The sequence below is a fragment of the Ranitomeya imitator genome, chromosome 2 (assembly GCF_032444005.1).
Source record: "Ranitomeya imitator isolate aRanImi1 chromosome 2, aRanImi1.pri, whole genome shotgun sequence".
Taxonomy (NCBI): Eukaryota; Metazoa; Chordata; class Amphibia; order Anura; family Dendrobatidae; genus Ranitomeya; species Ranitomeya imitator.
The window spans coordinates 109,611,073-109,629,698 of NC_091283.1; the positions used below are offsets into that span (position 1 = coordinate 109,611,073).

Below are 18,626 nucleotides of genomic sequence, written 5' to 3' on the forward strand. Positions count from 1 at the left end.
CATGTAACTGCCCCGCTGACCGGCCAGGCACTGTCTGCACACTAGCGGTTCACACCCGCACTAATTATCTCCTGTGTGAACGCGCTCTTGTGTTATCAGACGTCGGCCCAATAATCATGAGCTACTGAGCAGCGGCTACAGGACAAGCCCCCGGGGTGGTCGCGCTGCCCTCTGCCAAGGGTGGTTGCGCTGCCCTCTGCCCGGGGTGCTCGCACTGCCCTCTGGGGTGGTTGCGCTGCGCTCTGCCCGGGATGGTCACGCTGCCCTCTGCCAGGGGTTCTCGTGCTGCCCTCTGCCTAGGGTGCTCGCATTGCCCTCTGCCAAGGGTGGTCGCGCTGCCCTCTGCCCAGGGTGGTCGCACTGCCCTCTGCCCCGGCTGCTCACGCTGCCCTCTTCCCGGGGTGCTCGCGCTGCCCTCTGCCAGGGGTGGTCGCGCTGCCCTCTGCCAGGGGTGGTCGCGCTGCCCTCTGCCCGGGGGGTGGTGGCACTGCCCTCTGCCCAGGGTGTAGATCTGGACTGCTCTATGAGGAGCACTTTAGTGACATGCGCAGTGCGCGCCCGTCTAAGCCGCACATGCTACTTGTGAGCGCACAGCCCAGTACACACAGCCACCCCGTACAGTCGCCGCACCGGGCGCTGCGCAGCTGTGCACACTCCGCGGCATCCGTGTGTGCGGCCGCCCCGGCCCCGTGTGAAGTTCCCCCTCCCGCAGCTCCCCAGACTGTTGTTTACTTCTCATCACAACCTGACGATAAACCCCTCCCCAATCACCAGAAGGAACGAAGAGGAAGACACCAAAGCCACCAATCACAGGCTGCCAAACCGTAACTGCTCCCATTTTCAGCGAATCACTGCCCAGCGAGTGGCGCCCTGACCACGCCCTTTACTACTGTATGCCTATTAGCAGACTCCCGCGCTCCTCCTCCATAGCCGCCAATCAGGTCGCTGTTTACATCCCAAAGCGTGAGTAAAAAGTGGGCGGGGCGATGCGAGTTAGACAGGTGCCCCACCCATTCTGCGGGAATGTTTGCGCAAGGCTGCACCGTGATTGGCTGGCTTCTCTGTCATTGATAGATAGTTGACCGGGCCCGCGCTCCCTCGTTGTGGGCGGGTGTTTTGAGTGACGCAGGCGGGCGGGGTCACGTGTTGTTTTCGCCGTGCCGCTCTCCCTCCCTCCCCCGCTTCTAGTCTGGCTGTGGTGAATGTTGAACGGTGAGAGGAGCGGCTGCCCCGTCCGGTGCGGGGATACGGAGCGTCTGGTGTGGCCGGCAGCCGCCATGCCCGCTGTCTAGTCCCGGCAGCCCGGTGTGTGACGCTGCTGTGAGGCGCGCTGGTTAATTCATTCTGCAGCCGGGGAGAGCCGGCTTCCTCCACAGCCCAGCAGCGGCGGCGCCCAGCAGCGGCTCCCAGCAGCGGCTCCCAGCCCTTCCATGGCGGGGGACGACAGAGGCAGCCGGGGGGCGGCCATGAAGCTGTCGCCGCCGTCTCCCCCGCAGCACGAGGAGCCGTGCTACCGGCGGCTGTCCGGCCCGGCGCTGTCCCAGGTGCAGGAGGAGCCGGCGGCGCCGGGAGAGGAGGACGTGCGGAAGCGCGGCTACCTGCGGAAGCAGAAGCACGGCCACAAGCGCTACTTCGTGCTGCGGACACACAGCCACCTGGGGCCCGCCCGCCTGGAGTACTACGACAACGAGAAGAAATTCCGGGGCGGCCAGCGGCCGGGCTCCGCGGCGCCCAAGCGGGTGATCTTCCTGTCCCAGTGCTTCACCGTGAGCCGCCGGGCCGACGCCAAGAACAAGCACCTGCTGGCGCTCTACACCAAGGACGAGTACTTCGCCATGGTGGCGGACAGCGAGCCGGAGCAGGACGCCTGGTACCGGGCCCTCAGCGAGCTGATCAGCGAGAACACGGACAGCTCGTGCCTGGAGCCCGACGAGCTGGAGGACACGTACGGGGGGCTGCGCGCCGGGCCGCTCTACAAGGAGGTCTGGCAGGTCACCGTGAAGCCGCGGGGCCTGGGCCAGAGCAAGAACCTGTCCGGCGTGTACCGGCTGTGCCTGTCCCGCAAGGCGGTGCACCTGGTGAAGCCGAGCTCGGACGTGGCCTGCGTGCACCTGCTGCTCATGAACATCCGCCGCTGCGGACACTCCGAGAACTACTTCTTCATAGAGGTCGGCCGCTCGTCGTCCACCGGCGCCGGGGAGCTGTGGATGCAGGTGGACGACAGCGTGGTGGCGCAGAACATGCACGAGACCTTCCTGGAGACCATGAAGGCCCTGAAGGCTTACTCCGAATTCAGACCCAGGAGCAAGAGCCAGTCCTCCGGGAGCAACCCCATCTCCTTCATCACCACCAGGAGGTACCTGGGCAACCTGCCCCCCAGCCAGACCGGCCTGCAGCGGAGGTCCCGGACGGAGAGCGTGGCCGGCACCCCTCCTACCACTAAGAACAGTGCCTACAGGTTCCGGACCTCCAGCGAGGGGGAAGGCACCATGACCCGGCCGTTCAGGTCCGTCACCGGGAGCCTGATCCATCTGAACACCGCTAGGATGAACCTGGGCAAGCAGGAGGGCAGCGGGAGGTACGTCCGAGCTCCCTTTAATTCTGGGTACCACTCCAGATCAGCATCCCTGCCAGTCTCCCACTTCCCAGCGGCTACCAGCCCTATAAGCGTGTGCTCCAGTAGCGGCCCTGGTTCTGCCTCCGAGCCCCAGAACAGACCCAGCTCCTCCGTCTGTGGCTCCCCAAGTGATGGCGGCTTTATCTCATCTGATGAGTATGGCTCCAGCCCCGGTGACCTCAGGTACTTCAGGGTGAGAAGTAATACCCCCGACTCTCTGGGTAACACCCCACCAATCCAGGAGGAAAACACCTTGAGTGACTACATGTCCATGAGTACGAGAAACCGGTCTAATGGGAGAGATGATTATATGGAGGCCGACAAATGCATTAGAAAAAGAACCTACTCTTTAACAAAACCAAGCAATGCTGCACTACAACACCACAAGTCCCAGGCGGCGGTTTCCTTAGATGAAGACTCCGAGGAGATTAACAAGCAGTTTGCCTACTCTGAATCACCAAAGTCGAAAGACAGCAGTCATCCCAAGGATTACAGTAATGGTCTGGATTCAGTCTGTAACCAAAGTAGGAGTAAAGCCAAGGATGACGGCTACATGCCAATGATGCCTTCTGTGCCCTATGACGGTGACTATTTGCCAATGGCCCCTAAAAGTGTTTCTGCTCCTAAACAAATAATTCCCCCGTGTCCTTCTCAGGTGGACTCTAAAGGGTACATGATGATGTTTCCAGTTACCAGTTCACCAAATTCATTATCTGGAAGCCTTTCTAAAGGTCATCAAGAGAGGATCCCCAATGGGGAGTACATGGACATGTCTTGTAGGAACTCGTCTGGTAAACAGACAAATAACTGTAATGTCAGCGATTCCCGGGGGTTCAGCTCTTACTTTTCTCTACCAAGAAGCTTTAAAAGTTCATCGAAGCCTGGCAGTGATCACAATGAGTATGTCCCCATGTCCTCACCCGGGAAACTCCTACACTTGGGCTTGGACAGTGCAACCGATGGAGATGCTAATGGAGAGTCCAAGAATGACCTTAAATCTTCCATTAATGTCCTGGATCAGCAGGTGAGGGCCCCGAGGCCAACCAAGCTGACTCTGTCTATGAGAGGGAGCAATACAATACCAAGGATATTTGATCATTCTACCGAACCCACTAGTCCCGGTGAATACATTAATATCGACTTCAGTGACAAAGCCAGTGGTACTCCGTACTCCTTGTCTGCAGAGGGATCGCCGTCTTCATTGGGCTCAAGCTGTGACCATAGACAATCCCCGCTATCTGACTACATGAGTGTAGATATCGATGTACAGTCCCCCAAAGCCACAACTGAGCTGACCAACTCTTTATCAGATATTTCATCCTATTCCCGTTCTGGCATTTCTAGAACGCAGCCCGGTGCAGAATACACCAAGCTCCCTTGTGGTATGGCGTGTGTCAGCGCCACCAATAATAGGAATGATGACTACACAACGATGACCTTTAATATGGCAATGACCCCTCCAATGCCCTTCCCTAGTGAGGCAGAGAATGGTACGCAGCTGGGCAGCCCTTCTGCCATAGTGAATCGGTTATGCATTGGCGATGTCTCCTCCTTTGCCGGTGGCTTTCCTTCAGTTATTCACCCTGTGTCTGAGCCAGTAGTTGGTCCTAAGGTTATCCGTGCAGATGCTCAAGGACGGCGGAGGCACAGCTCGGAGACTTTCTCCTCTGCCAGCACTGTAACTACTACTTCCTCCTGCTTCACTGAAAGTGGCAAAAGGCACAGTTCTGCCTCTTTTGACAATGTTTGGCTGAAGCCTGATGAAAGCAGTTGTGATCAAGAGAAAAAAATGTCCAGGCACTGCTCCTCGGGTTTCCAGCATGGCTTAAATTACATTGCTCTAAGTATGCACGAAGGTGTCTGTGAGACGGCATCACCAGCCTGCAGCCAGCACCACAGCGGCAGCAGAAATCTGGAAAGTGGCGCTTATGTGAGCATCGACTTCACTAGGTCGGACTGTCTGAAGTGCTCTACCTCCAGAAAAGGTTTGTAATGAACTGCTGTGTGAGACCTGTGCACACGTCAGGATTTCTGGCAGAAATTTTCCCGACAAAAACCTGACATTTCTGCCAGAAATCCGGATGCGTTTTTTTAGCGGTTTTGATGCGTTTTTTGAGGTTTTTTTCTTGCGTTTTTTCCAAATGCATAGAATAGCGGGAAAAACGCAGAAAATCTGCAAAATTAATGAACATGCTGCTTTTTTTACCGCAATGCGTTTTTTTTTTTTTTGCTGGAAAAAACGCATCATGTGTGCAAAAATTGCAGAATGCATTCTAAATGATAGGATGCATATGTAGGCGTTTTTATCGCAAAAAAAACCTGAACGTGTGCACATAACCTTAACCTGTGCGGCCCCTTGCAGTATAGCTAACCGTGTGATGCAGCTGCTACGTGGGCATGTTCTGTCTGTGAAATAACTGGGCAAAGGTTATTCACGCTGTATGGTGGTTTTATTGTGTAACTTTTATGTCAGTTGTGTGTTAAAGGGGATGTCAACCAAACGGCTTAACTCCCTGTCCCCATGTCCATCGCTGAGACTCCCCTGCTGTATCACTTCTTTGCTGTTGATTGCGGTGCTTACATCACGTTGACAACGCTGCAGCCAATCACTGAGTTCAGCGGCTCTGCCTCAGTAGATGGAGCGCTTCTCTCACAGCCGATGAGCTCAGTGATCACTGTGATTTCAGCGCCGCAGTCCATGTTAGACACCGTAACCGGCAGTGGAGACTCGGCAGCACCTGGGTGCCTTAAGCACAGTTCAAGAAATGATAAATCATTCTGCAGCCAAGAACAGGAGTTTTCTGAAAAGGAGCAATGCCTTCAATGACCATAAATGGGAACCTGTCACCAGATTTCCTCTACATACATTGCATCCTCCAGCTTTTACATGTTTTTTAAAGGGAAGCTGTCATTAGAGTTAACCGTCACAAGCCATCTATATGGGCATGTACAGTGGGGCAAAAAAGTATTTAGTCAGTCAGCAATAGTGCAAGTTCCACCACTTAAAAAGATGAGAGGCGTCTGTAATTTACATCATAGGTAGACCTCAACTATGGGAGACAAGCTGAGAAAAAAAAATCCAGAAAATCACATTGTCTGTTTTTTTAACATTTTATTTGCATATTATGGTGGAAAATAAGTATTTGGTCAGAAACAAAATTTAATCTCAATACTTTGTAATATATCCTTTGTTGGCAATGACAGAGGTCAAACGTTTTCTGTAAGTCTTCACAAGGTTGCCACCCACTGTTGTTGGTATGTTGGCCCATTCCTCCATGCAGTTCTCCTCTAGAGCAGTGATGTTTTTGGCTTTTCGCTTGGCAACACGGACTTTCAACTCCCTCCAAAGGTTTTCTATAGGGTTGAGATCTGGAGACTGGCTAGGCCACTCCAGGACCTTGAAATGCTTCTTACGAAGCCACTCCTTCGTTGCCCTGGCGGTGTGCTTTGGATCATTGTCATGTTGAAAGACCCAGCCACGTTTCATCTTCAATGCCCTTGCTGATGGAAGGAGGTTTGCACTCAAAATCTCACGATACATGGCCCCATTCATTCTTTCATGTACCCGGATCAGTCGTCCTGGCCCCTTTGCAGAGAAACAGCCCCAAAGCATGATGTTTCCACCACCATGCTTTACAGTAGGTATGGTGTTTGATGGATGCAACTCAGTATTCTTTTTCCTCCAAACACGACAAGTTGTGTTTCTACCAAACAGTTCCAGTTTGGTTTCATCAGACCATAGGACATTCTCCCAAAACTCCTCTGGATCATCCAAATGCTCTCTAGCAAACTTCAGACGGGCCCGGACATGTACTGGCTTAAGCAGTGGGACACGTCTGGCACTGCAGGATCTGAGTCCATGGTGGCGTAGTGTGTTACTTATGGTAGGCCTTGTTACATTGGTCCCAGCTCTCTGCAGTTCATTCACTAGGTCCCCCTGCGTGGTTCTGGGATTTTTGCACACCGTTCTTGTGATCATTCTGACCCCACGGGGTGGGATTTTGCGTGGAGCCCCAGATCAAGGGAGATTATCAGTGGTCTTGTATGTCTTCCATTTTCTAATTATTGCTCCCACTGATTTCTTCACTCCAAGCTGGTTGGCTATTGCAGATTCAGTCTTCCCAGCCTGGTACAGGGCTACAATTTTGTTTCTGGTGTCCTTTGACAGCTCTTTGGTCTTCACCATAGTGGAGTTTGGAGTCAGACTGTTTGAGGGTGTGCACAGGTGTCTTTTTATACTGATAACAAGTTTAAACAGGTGCCATTACTACAGGTAATGAGTGGAGGAAAGAGGAGACTCTTAAAGAAGAAGTTACAGGTCTGTGAGAGCCAGAAATCTTGATTGTTTGTTTCTGACCAAATACTTATTTTCCACCATAATATGCAAATAAAATGTTAAAAAAACAGACAATGTGATTTTCTGGATTTTTTTTTTCTCAGTTTGTCTCCCATAGTTGAGGTCTACCTATGATGTAAATTACAGACGCCTCTCATCTTTTTAAGTGGTGGAACTTGCACTATTGCTGACTGACTAAATACTTTTTTGCCCCACTGTACATCATAGGAAGCTGAATAACATGATACCTGTTGAGATCTATGGGTCGGATACTGATCTCCCTGAGAATCTGCCTCCAGAGATTTTTATCTCAAAGGGGTGTTACCAATGAGACTTGTAGATCAGGGTAGCAGACTGTCATTCATTACTTGTCTCACTGGTAACTCCCCCTTTGACATAAAATAATCTCTGGATGCAGGTTCTCAGGGAGATCTATGTCCAACCCATAGATCTTAACAGATAATTTTACATATAAGAAAAATGTGGATTTCAGTGGAATAAGTCATCAGCTATCAAGATATCATTTTATTCCGCTTCCTATGACCTACATGCCCATATAGACGGGCTAGAAAGGTTGATCCTACTGTCCTTTAATAGCACTCCTGCAACCCTTGTATAAAAGCTTAGCTGCCCCACATAATGCTTGTTATAATTGTGCCATATGCTAATCTGTGCTGATCAGTCCTATAGGCACTCCAGGACCATGCTGAGTACCCCCTTTAATATCCAGTCACCCCCCTCTCCCGTCTTGATTGACACTGTCCCCTGTATCATCCACACTGCCTGTGGTGCTTGTGCAGGTCCTGTGCCCACTGCGCAGGCATGACTGGAACACAGGCTGTGCTGCTGACACAAGTGATGTCGTCTACATCATTCAGGGCAGGAGAAGTATTGTGGGCACGAAGGAGGAGCAGAGCCCAGTCCAGAGACGGCAATCTGACCACTCGTCACAGATTAGCATGTGTAACAGGACCGTTAGAAAACGCATTGTAGTTACTGTGCAGCTGAGCTCTTATGGAGGGGCTGCAGAAGTGCTGATAAAGTGCCCCTGTCAGCAGGGTTGTGATACCTGGTGATGAAATCCGTCTTGTGGTTGTTTAATCTTTATTTGTAGTTTTCAGGTAATCACATTCTCGTGCTTCGGGGCGGCCTGTTGGGGGCTTTATGTGGTCTTCTGCATATTCATCTGCATGGGCTTCCCGCAGATCACTGACCTGCCCCCTAGTTTACATACTCTATCTTATTACTTTGGGAAAAAAAATAAATTCACCATGCAGGTTGCAACGCCTGCGCTATAGCATGATCGGATCTATAATATCAATATTTTAATTATATTTAGTCATATGAATTTCGTTAGAAAAATTCTTCCTCAAAATGGCGCCGCCTGCGCTGTAAAATTCAGAACGTGATAGTGCTACTGTGCAGGTGCCATTTTGCTAGAGGAAAAAAATAGTGTCTCCACCAAGATCTGTTGGCGATTCAATAAATGCTACGTCGCTGGCGCCATCCGGGTGGAGACAAATTGTTTTTTTCTCTACCAAAATGGCGATGGCAACTGCGCAGTGGCATCTATCGTGCTGCGAATTCTGCAACTGCACGGCCGCCTGCATGAGAAATTTAAGGCTAGGTTCACATTGCATTAAAGCAGCCCGTTAAACACATGCATTAAACTGGCTGCGTTAACGCAAGTGCCGACATTCCATCGTGCTAGCGCAGATAGAGCATCTGCTAGCTCTATCTGCGCTAGTGGTGACGGACCCGGAAACGCTGCAGCCCGCATCCCAGGGTCTGTCACTCAATGACGGCACATCGCTTGCGCACGTCCATTTTGGGCGTGCGCTAGTGATGCGCCCGAAATAGGGCTTAATGGCAGTGTTAACGGACCGCGTTATGCCGTGGTGTAACGCAGTCCGTCTAACGGACTGCATATAACGTAATGTGAACCCAGCCTTATCGTTTTTTTTTTTTTCAAAACAAGATATACAGTATGAAAATAGGGGGCAGGTCAGGGATCAGTGATCTGTCAGAAGCCATATACATGAATACCTAAGCAGAGCACCACACGAAGACCCCCACAGGCCGTCCCGGAGTACGAACATATCATTAACTCAAAACTGAAAATAAAGATTAACCCCTTAGTGACCGAGCCAAATTTTTGAAATCTGACCAGTGTCACTTTATGTGGTAATAACTCTGCAACGCTTCAACAAATCCCAGTGATTTTGAGATTGTTTTTTCGTGACACATTATACTTTATGATAATGGTAAATTTAGTTCAACATTTTTTGTGTTTATTTATAAAAAATATCAAAAATTTGAGAAAAATGTTAAAAAATTAGCAATTTTCTAAATTTGACTGATTATCCCTTTAATCCAGATAATCATACAACAGCAAACCATTAATAAATAACATTTCCCACATGTCGGCTTTACATCAGGACCATTTGTAAAATGTTATTTTATTTTGTTAGCATTTTAGGAGGTTTAAAAATGTAGCAGCAATTTTTCATTTTTTCAAAGAAATTTACAAAATTTATTTTTTTAGGGACTTATCTATGTTTGAAGTGACTTTAGGGGTTCCATATATTGGGAAACCCACAAACGTGATACCATTTTAAAAACAGCACCCCTAAACATATTGAAAACTGCTGTCAGGTAGTTTATTAACCCTTCAGGTGCTTTACAGGAATTAATGCAAAGTGGTATAACAGAAATGAAAATGTGTATTTTTACCACCTAAATGTTGCTAACTTCTAAACAGATTACTACATCCATCAGACTCTAAAGCCACTATTTGGTCATGAATTGCCATGGCAAACATCAGGACAACAAAATCATGATCTGAGGGCACCAATTGGGACAAAGAAGAAGCCCCCACACTCTGTTAACCATTTATAATGATGTAGTCACTATTGACAGCAGCATCTAAGGGGTTAAACAGATTTAGATGGTGCAAATACTGATCCTGGCTGATACAGAAAGTTGTCAGCTATAGTGTACAACCGACAGATGCTAGATTGTCATCTGTATGGGGAGGCTATTCTCTTATATCTCAGGTCAGTTAAAAGACGTATTGGCGGTCATTAAGGGGTTAAACAAGAACCACAAGACAGATTTCATCACCCATTGTAATCAGTATAACGGCACCAACCTGACACTGTAGGTTACTGTGCACAATCCTGCTGACAGGTTCCCTATAAAGAGCTCTAAAGTTAGAAGATATGATTTATATAGAGAAAACCTAGTGACCGTTTCCCTTTAGGAGTAGTGAGTGAGTACCAATTTCACTTTTAGATCTTGGTCTGTGAGAACTATTCTGAAAGGGTTGTGAATTACTAGAACAACCCCTCCACAATCTAAAGGTTTGGCCCCTATAAAATGAAGCCTATGCTCTCCTGTGTTCCTGCAGTGTGCTAATGGTCCCGGGGCTCTCGTGCAGCTATATGACATGTGGTGCCTGGCACCCAATCAGCACTGGCAACACTGTTGCCACTTTCTGTGGAATTGACAATTAAGAGGGAGTCCGGACTGTAGCTGATCTATCCACCTCTTCATGTTCAATTCCACAGGAGGCGGGGACAGTGATTGGGCCCAGGCACCACGTGTCATGTAACTGCATGAGAGCCCTAAAATAGTGCCGACACCGCTGGAATGGAGATGGCACAGGAGGAAAGTATATAGGATTTTTTTTTTTTTTTACTATTTTAAACGGGGCCAAACATTTAGATTGAGTAGGGGTTGTCCTAGTAGTGGACAGCCCCTTTAAGAATGCTGCTTTTTCTGTTTTACTTACTTGTGTCCATGTAGACAGCTGTATGGCCACAATAATTGTATGCATATGTAATACCGCATGTGTGGTCACAGTCACACCCTCTCTTTGCATCCACTTTCCCCTAGACCAGGGGTGGGGAATCTTTTTTTCTGCCAAGGGCCATTTGGATATTTATACCATCCTCTGGGGGCCGTACAAACTCCACCCACAAAGTACAGCCTGACTCTGGCACTGGTCTCAGGACATAATCTTTCATTGCATGTCCTTCAATGTTCAGTAGTGAACACTGTGTGTGTGTGTGTGTGTGTGCGCGCGCGCTAACAGAGCAAGAAGAAATTAATGAGCTGGTGCCAATCAAAATACAGCTCCCTGCCCAAGAATGCGGCCCCTGAAAATCTGCCTGGGGCCCTGATAAAAGGTCATAGAGGGCCATAAATGGCCTGGGGGTCTGAGGTTCCCCACCCCTGCCCTAGACGATCCCTTAGAGACTAATGTATTGCAGGCTATATGTTTTTGTGCATTTTTGGACTTTTCCATGAAAGCCTGCTGTGATATAATTGTGAATGAAAACCTGCTGTTTCCTTAAGAAGCTTATTCCGCTTTTAGGGCCTGTGCACGTTATTTGCTGCGTTTTTGTTGCATTTTTTTTTGCATGCAGTCTTGGTCACAAAAACAAGCATGTCTTGGTACCAGCAAAGTTGAGTGAGATCCATGACGTCTCATACACACGTTGCTTATTTTTTTTAGATTTGAAGCAGTTTCACATTTACAGCATGTCAATTTTTTCATCATGTTTCTAATGACTGGGGAAAAAATACATAAAAAATGTACATATGTTGCACAGCTTTTTTCTGACATTGTGTGCGCATACCCATGGATACATTGGAGCAGACATTAAGGGTATGTGCACACGTTCAGGAATTTTCGCGTTTTTTCACGATAAAAACGCATACACATGCATACCATTTAGAATGCATTCCGCATTTTTTGTGCACATGATGCGTTTTTTTCCGCAAAAAAAAAAACGCATTCCGGAAAAAGAGGCATCATGTTCATTATTTTTGCGGATTTTTTTCGGATTTCCCATTATATTGGAGTGTCCGGAAAAATACGCAAAAAATCTGTGAAAAAAACGCATGCAGAATTCCTGTGGAAAACCTCAGGTTTATCTCGGGAAAATTCTGCATGCATTCTGGACGTGTGCACATACCCTAAAAATCAAAGAGAAGAGTTCGGTTCCAATGTGTCTGTGCTTTTCTTGGTATTTGTTCACAAGATTCTTGCATGTGATCACTGATGCCAACCTGTGGTCACGTATTAAAAATTCCCTTTCAATTAAGACGTGCTCAGTTGACTTGAACTTGCAGTCCTGAAATCTGCATAAGCAATCTCTGCCGCTCCTGACCCGTGCCGCCTGTCACTTGCCTTGCTCACATGTGGCATATAGCTGAGCCTTTTTTGTGCAGAAATGTGTGAATTTTGTTTATTCAACTATTAAAGTGCTATTCCCCCCCCCATTAGTGATGAGCGAGCATTCTGGGATAAGGTGTTATCTGAGCATGCTGTTGTGCCAACAGTAACTTCGGTGTGCTCGACTAATATGTTTGTTAGGTTATCTCTGCATGTGTTGCTGGTGTTGAACAGTCGTGAGAGATGCAGCCATGAGGAGTTGAACATATTCGAGCACGCCGAAGACACTTGGTTAGCATCTGAGCATGCTCAGATAACAGCTCATCCCAGCACACTCGCTCGCTCATCACTAATCCCCATCCCTACCTCTACCATTCATGGTCTGTAGTCTACAAGTTGTGGGGGAGGACAAACAGTCTGCTCAGCTTTTCCTGTAACACTGACCACATCTCCCCACAAGATATAGACAGGTCTTCCCATCTGGCTCAGATGGGTGTACTCTTTAAAGGGTAACTGCTGTTTCAGCAATTAAATGATTGAAGAGTTATGACTTCCAATATACCTTCTTGGCTCATACAATCATGGTTGTCAAGATCTCAGCTTGCAATTGTTTAGCCGAAACCTGCTCACTTAGAAGAGACTAAAATCTTCCCTGTTTTGCTCCCTTGCACACCTCGCAGTATTTGTAGCCTGTCCTACTGTCACGGTTTGCTCAGCAGCCTGCAGAGTTGTGTGGGGAAGTCGTCTGGTTGCATTATATACGTATCTGCAGATATGCCCGTTAGAGAAGCCTTTTAATTCGCTGAGGATGTGCAGCTCTGAAGCCCAAAACATTAATACATTGAGGCGAGGACTACACAGCGACCTGATGTCTTGTGCGAGTTCTCTGTGGGCAGCGTGAATCGGCAGTGGCTCCAATATTGCTGATGTATGTAGATACTGAAACCCTGCTGTGTTTCTGGAAAGCCCTACTTTCGAGCAACGGCTCGTTATTCATGGTGGCATGTCCTCGAAAAATCTCGAATAACAAGTATATTCGCTCATCACTAGCTGTGACATCAGTCTGTCATAAGCTCCAAAATATATTCCATTGTGTATATGTATATAAAGGCACCGACTCGCCTTATCTGAGGTCTGATGTCACACCTATAGGAATAAATGGCAGATTGTTGCTACCTGCGGCTGCCACTAGTAGGAGCTCCCTGCATACACGAACCCATAGGAGGCAGAGTAGTATAAAGGCACAGGCGCGTCCCCCCCCCCCCCCCCCCCCCCATCCTAGTGGCTCTTGCAGGAAGCCATGATTTCTATACAGTTGTGGCCTTCTGTCCCCCTCCTGGTGTAAACGCTTCACTTTGTATCCATATCTTGCGGTGTTCTTGTTGCAGTGGTGTCGGTGTAGCCGGGTGCAGTTCTATGCTCCGGTAGATCCTGGCAGGGCAGGCAGCTCAGCACGTGATCAGGTTTCCTCGGAATAGATCTAGATTTCTGAGAACGTTGTCGCAGCGGACAGAGTGCTACACAGAGATAATAAGGTCTAACCGTTGTACGGACGTCTCGCACAAGTTATTTTTCAGGTTTTCTTCTTGACAATCGCTGAGTTAATTTCCTGTAAGCGAAGGCATTTCCATTCCAGAGCAAATGGTGAAAACCCCATATGTTACTGCATAACCTTGCCAGCTGCAAGTGAGCACGGGAACACTTGGAGCTTTGTACATTTTGTACACTTTCATTGTTCAGCATTAATTGACTTTTTATTTGTATTTTATTTTCCGCAGACTGAGTGCATTACCATGGAAACCTCGCGCAGATTGTCACTCCAGCCGTTCTGCTGGGAATCCGGGCTAAGGTGACTTGGAGACAGAATGCAGATATACCACGCGTGAAGCCGGGTTGGATTTCACACGGACACGTACCTGCTTTTCCCACACAGATTAAATGTACAGCCATTTAAAGCTTGTATTAATGTGTCGGCAAAAGGAAGCTTATTTTTATTTTTTCAACTTATTTTTGTGACGAGGGGAAGGGAAAGCGGCATTCTCATGGCACTTTTTTTTTTTTTATTTAGATTTGCATATGAGACATGGCTGCATTTTCTAGAAGTGGCTCTGACTTGTAAAATGGTTCAGAACTGGCTTCCATGTTGCACATTTGGTGCCGTTTTACATTGCAGATTTACTCTTATGTATTTAATGAAATGTGCTGCTCCAGCACTCGGGGAAATTTAGACTTGTACCTTAAGAAAATTTACCCTCGGGGGGGTATACAGATGTGTAAATCGGCTCGCTTGTCGATCCAAACAAGATCTAATTTTCTGGTACAAAGGAAACTTATATATGTAAAGAGATATTTTGAGAGTTTAATTTTTTTTTTTTTTTAAAGTCAAAGTCTATGTATTTTACTTGATCTGTATTATAAGATGCCTCCTTCATTGAACAAATATACATTTGACTATGGTACATGAAGTCCCCCCACCCACCTCCGCATCTCTCACTTCATACATCATTGTCCTTCTTATAAAGGGGCAATATTAGTTTTTATTTAGAATTAAGCAAAGGGTACAGTATTAATTTTTATTAAGATATTCTCTGGCACGTGCAAGGCAAAAAACAGACAAGATGGTATTTTTTCCATTAATTTCATATATTTATTTTTTGTTGTATTGGCATTTTTTCCACTTTGTGTAAGAGAAGAGCGGGAGCCTGTAGCATAGGTGCGACGAGCAGGAGCCCGGGCGTAGGTACATACAACGAGCGGGGTCCCTGAGCGTAGGTAGGTACGACGAGCGGGGTACCGGAGCGTAGGTAGGTACGACGAGCGGGGTACCGGAGCGTAGGTAGGTACGACGAGCGGGATCCCGGAGCGTAGGTACATACAACGAGCGGGGTCCCGGAGCGTAGGTAGGTACGACGAGCAGGAGCCTGGGGCATAGGTGCGATGAGCGGGAGCATAGGTGCGACGAGCGGGAGCCCGGGGCGTAGGTATGTACGACGAGCGGGGTCCCGGAGCGTAGGTACATACAACGAGCGGGGTCCCGGAGCCCGGGGCGTAGGTACGACGAGCGGGAGCCCGAAGCATAGGTACGACGAGCGGGAGCCCAGAGAATAGGTACGACGAGCGGGAGCCCGGAGCGTAGGTACGATAATAATCGCACTGGAGGATGCCGTGTCTCTTCTAGAGTTTGAAATGAGTGTATTGCATAATTTTGATTTCAATAACGTTTGTTGTTCATATCTTTCTCATAAATGGACCCTATTTAGCTTGTGCTTAAAAGGGTTGTCCACTAATTTATCATTGATGACCTATCCTTAGGAAAGGTCATAAATGTCTGAGCGTTCAGGGTTCGACACCCAGCACCCTCGCCAATCAGCTGTTACCGATGTCGCCAGCCGGAGCTGCTCATATGCAGAGCTGCTCAATCTTCTGATCTTATTGATCATATCAATGAGAGGCGGATGTGCAGTACCTTGCCATGGCCACTATCAGAAGACAGAACAGCTCCACAATTGAGCAGTTTGGTCGCTGCCACCACCACTGTGACAGCTGATCGGACCCCAACCGATCAGACATTAATGCCCCATCCTTAGGCTAGGTAATCAGTGATAAAGTAATGGACAACCTTTTTTAAGTTTCTGTTTCAAAGCCTTAACACTGTGATTACCGTAGGCTAAAGCACAAGCTTGTCTTACTGAAGTGTGTGGCTCTTAAGAGCAATGTCACAGTTTTAGAACTGTTTCATGGGGAGGATGGTGAGCCTTATAGACACATATAGGCTGTCAAGGTTGGGTCTGAAGACGTACAGCCCATCTGTGAAACTGGCCTAAGATGACGTCATACTGCCGAGAAAAAGGATCTATTTAATGAAAGTTTTGGATAGCTGTTAGTGTGAAAATCTTTTGCGGGCAGGAATAAAAGGTTCACGCCCCACATATGAACACTTTTTTTTCTATCCTTTTCACTTGTGTTTAAGATCTTTTACAATCCAACTATTTAAAGTTTGCCATATATAAGGCTGCTGAATTATATTCGGGAGACTTCATTCCTAACCGTCCCTCTGGTACAAGTATTCAACTTTCTAAAATGTAAATTTTAATGTACCAAAATGATTACCGGGTGTAATCCGTATTGCCACACCGCACTGATTTTCTATGATTGATGCCATAGACCCGTTTTGTTTTCTTTTCTTTGACGTTTGCGATCTTGCGGCTGCCAGTTTAGATCTTATAATGGAAGACCTCAACCTTAGTTCACGGTCAGTTACACAGGTACAGCATAAAATATGCAATCTTAGTTTACAAACAAAACTAATTTATTCAGTATTGTGCTGGAATAATGTAAAGCATATCACTAGATAATATCTTCCAGCTGTCAGTTTATGCTGCTGTATAGTATAAAATTTACCAATGATGGGAGAATTGTGTGTCCTGTAAATTTTATTTCATATTGGAAAGTTATTTTATCTGTACAAATTAATAAAACATGGTTGGTACTGTTTATTACATTTGTTGTTCTTCATTTGTGTACGTTCTCAAGGCAGTTATTGTACTAGAACCAGTGACAGAGACAATTTGGTACTTAATGACCGAGCCAATTTTTACAATTCTGACCACTGTCACTTTATGAAGTTATAGCTCTAGAACGCTTCAACGGATCCCGCTGATTCTGAGATTTTTTTTCCGTGGCATATTGTACTTCATGTTAGTGGTAACTTTTGTTCAATATGACTTAAGTTAATATATGAAAAAAAAAACGGAAATTTGGCAAATTTTAAAAATTTTGCAATTTTGAAAATTTAAATTTTTGTACCCTTAAATCAGAGAGAGGTGTCACACACAATGGTTAATTAATAACATTACCCACATGTCTACTTTACATCAGCACAATTTTGGAAACAATTTTTTTTGTTTGGAAGTTATATAGGGATTAAAAGTTGACCAGCAATTTCTAATTTTTCCAACAAAATTTACAAAACCATTTTTTTTAGGGACCACCTCACATTTGAAGTGAGTTTGGGGGGGGTCGATATAACAGAAAATACCCAAAAGTGACACCATTCTAAAAACTGCATTCTTCAAGGTGCTCAATACCAAATTCAAGAAGTTTACTAACCCTTCAGGTGCTTCACGAGAACTAAAGCAATATGGAAGGAAAAAAATGAACATTTTACTTTATTCACAAAAAACTTACTTTGGAACCATTTTTTTTTATTTTCACAAGGGTATCAGGAGAAAATGGACCAGAAAATTTGTTGTGCAATTTCTCCTGAGTACACCAATACCCCGTACTTCGGGGAAAGCCACTGTTTGGGCGCATGGCTGGGCTCAGAAGGGAAGGAGCACCGTTTGACTTTTGGAAAGCAAAATTGGATGGAATAAATGGTGGCGCTATGTTTTGTTTGGAGAGAGCTCCTGATGTACCTAAACAGTGGCCCCCGCCCCCCAATTTAAATTCCAACTATAACGGATTTTTTTTTTTTTTTAAGGCCAGTCTCGCACATCCAGATAATTCCGGTACCGGAGAAATCGGTACCGGAGCTGTCCGTGTGCTCACGTGGTAAATCAGTATGGCAGTTGTGTGCCACCTGAGGACCACACGGACCGTGCAGGAGAGACAGCACTGTCCCCTGCGTGTGGTGCTGAAGGCAGCATTCATCTCTTCTCCCCTGAGGCGCTCGCTGGAGAGAAAGGATGAAAGTCCGGTTTTTGTGTTAAAAATAAAGTTTGGGGTCATCTCCCACCCCCTAGCAGAGAAATACTCACCCAGCTCCCGCGATGCCTCCTCTCAGCTCCGGCAGCTTGTCCTGTGTGAGTGGTCACGTGGTACCGCTCATTACAGTGATGAATATGCGGCTCCACCTTCCATACCCGGAAGACGCCGTCGGCCGTGGACTTCACGAGGGGATGAAGAGATGCCAGAGGTACCGGGGTGGAATCAGGGGACCCCATCTCTCTCCTCTTATGTGATCGCACATTAAATGGGAAATCAAACCCCTTTTTTTTTTTTTTCTTGTGGTCTGCGTTATTCCGTTAATACCGGCAATCGCAACACTGGGTCAGTAAAAACCCGAATCACATTCTTTGGGGTCTCCACTTCCCCCGGAAACTGAGACCACGGAAAAATTCCGACTTTGGGGGCGCTATACACTTTTTTTTTTTCTCAGCACCGTTAAAAAGCGGCACTGAGGAATAAGTACCCTTACCTGCGACCGTTCAGGGGATAAGTAAGGTGTGGATTGTTGCCAACAATGTTTTGCTTGTTTTTTCCTGTGTATTTTGCACTTTAATTATAAAAGACTATTAAACTGCTTCCTGTTTGTATAAAATCCCACTGACTGTCAGAACAACTGTGGACGTATTTTATTAACAGAAAACTTTGTTTTATTTACTTGGACGCACAGACACTTCCGATACCATTCACAATATACTGTAGATATGTGGTGACCATAGATATTAATTGTACAACTAGTCAAAGTAAGGGCTGCTGCAGACATC

At 47.0% G+C, this 18,626-nt stretch overlaps 1 protein-coding gene across 1 annotated transcript; it reads left to right on the forward strand.

Moving 5' to 3' along the window:
- The first annotated feature begins 1,282 nt into the window (after positions 1-1,282).
- Positions 1,283-16,634, forward strand: IRS4 (insulin receptor substrate 4). Its single transcript, XM_069747142.1, has 2 exons — positions 1,283-4,602; positions 13,914-16,634. Exons 1-2 carry the CDS (start codon positions 1,431-1,433, stop codon positions 13,916-13,918), a joined length of 3,177 nt encoding a protein of 1,058 aa, XP_069603243.1. The 5' UTR covers positions 1,283-1,430; the 3' UTR covers positions 13,919-16,634.
- The last annotated feature ends 1,992 nt before the right edge of the window (positions 16,635-18,626 follow it).

Excerpts from the sequence above, each read along its gene's own strand:
- IRS4 (XM_069747142.1), top strand. The coding sequence starts at position 1,431 with ATGGCGGGGGACGACAGAGGCAGCCGGGGGGCGGCCATGAAGCTGTCG.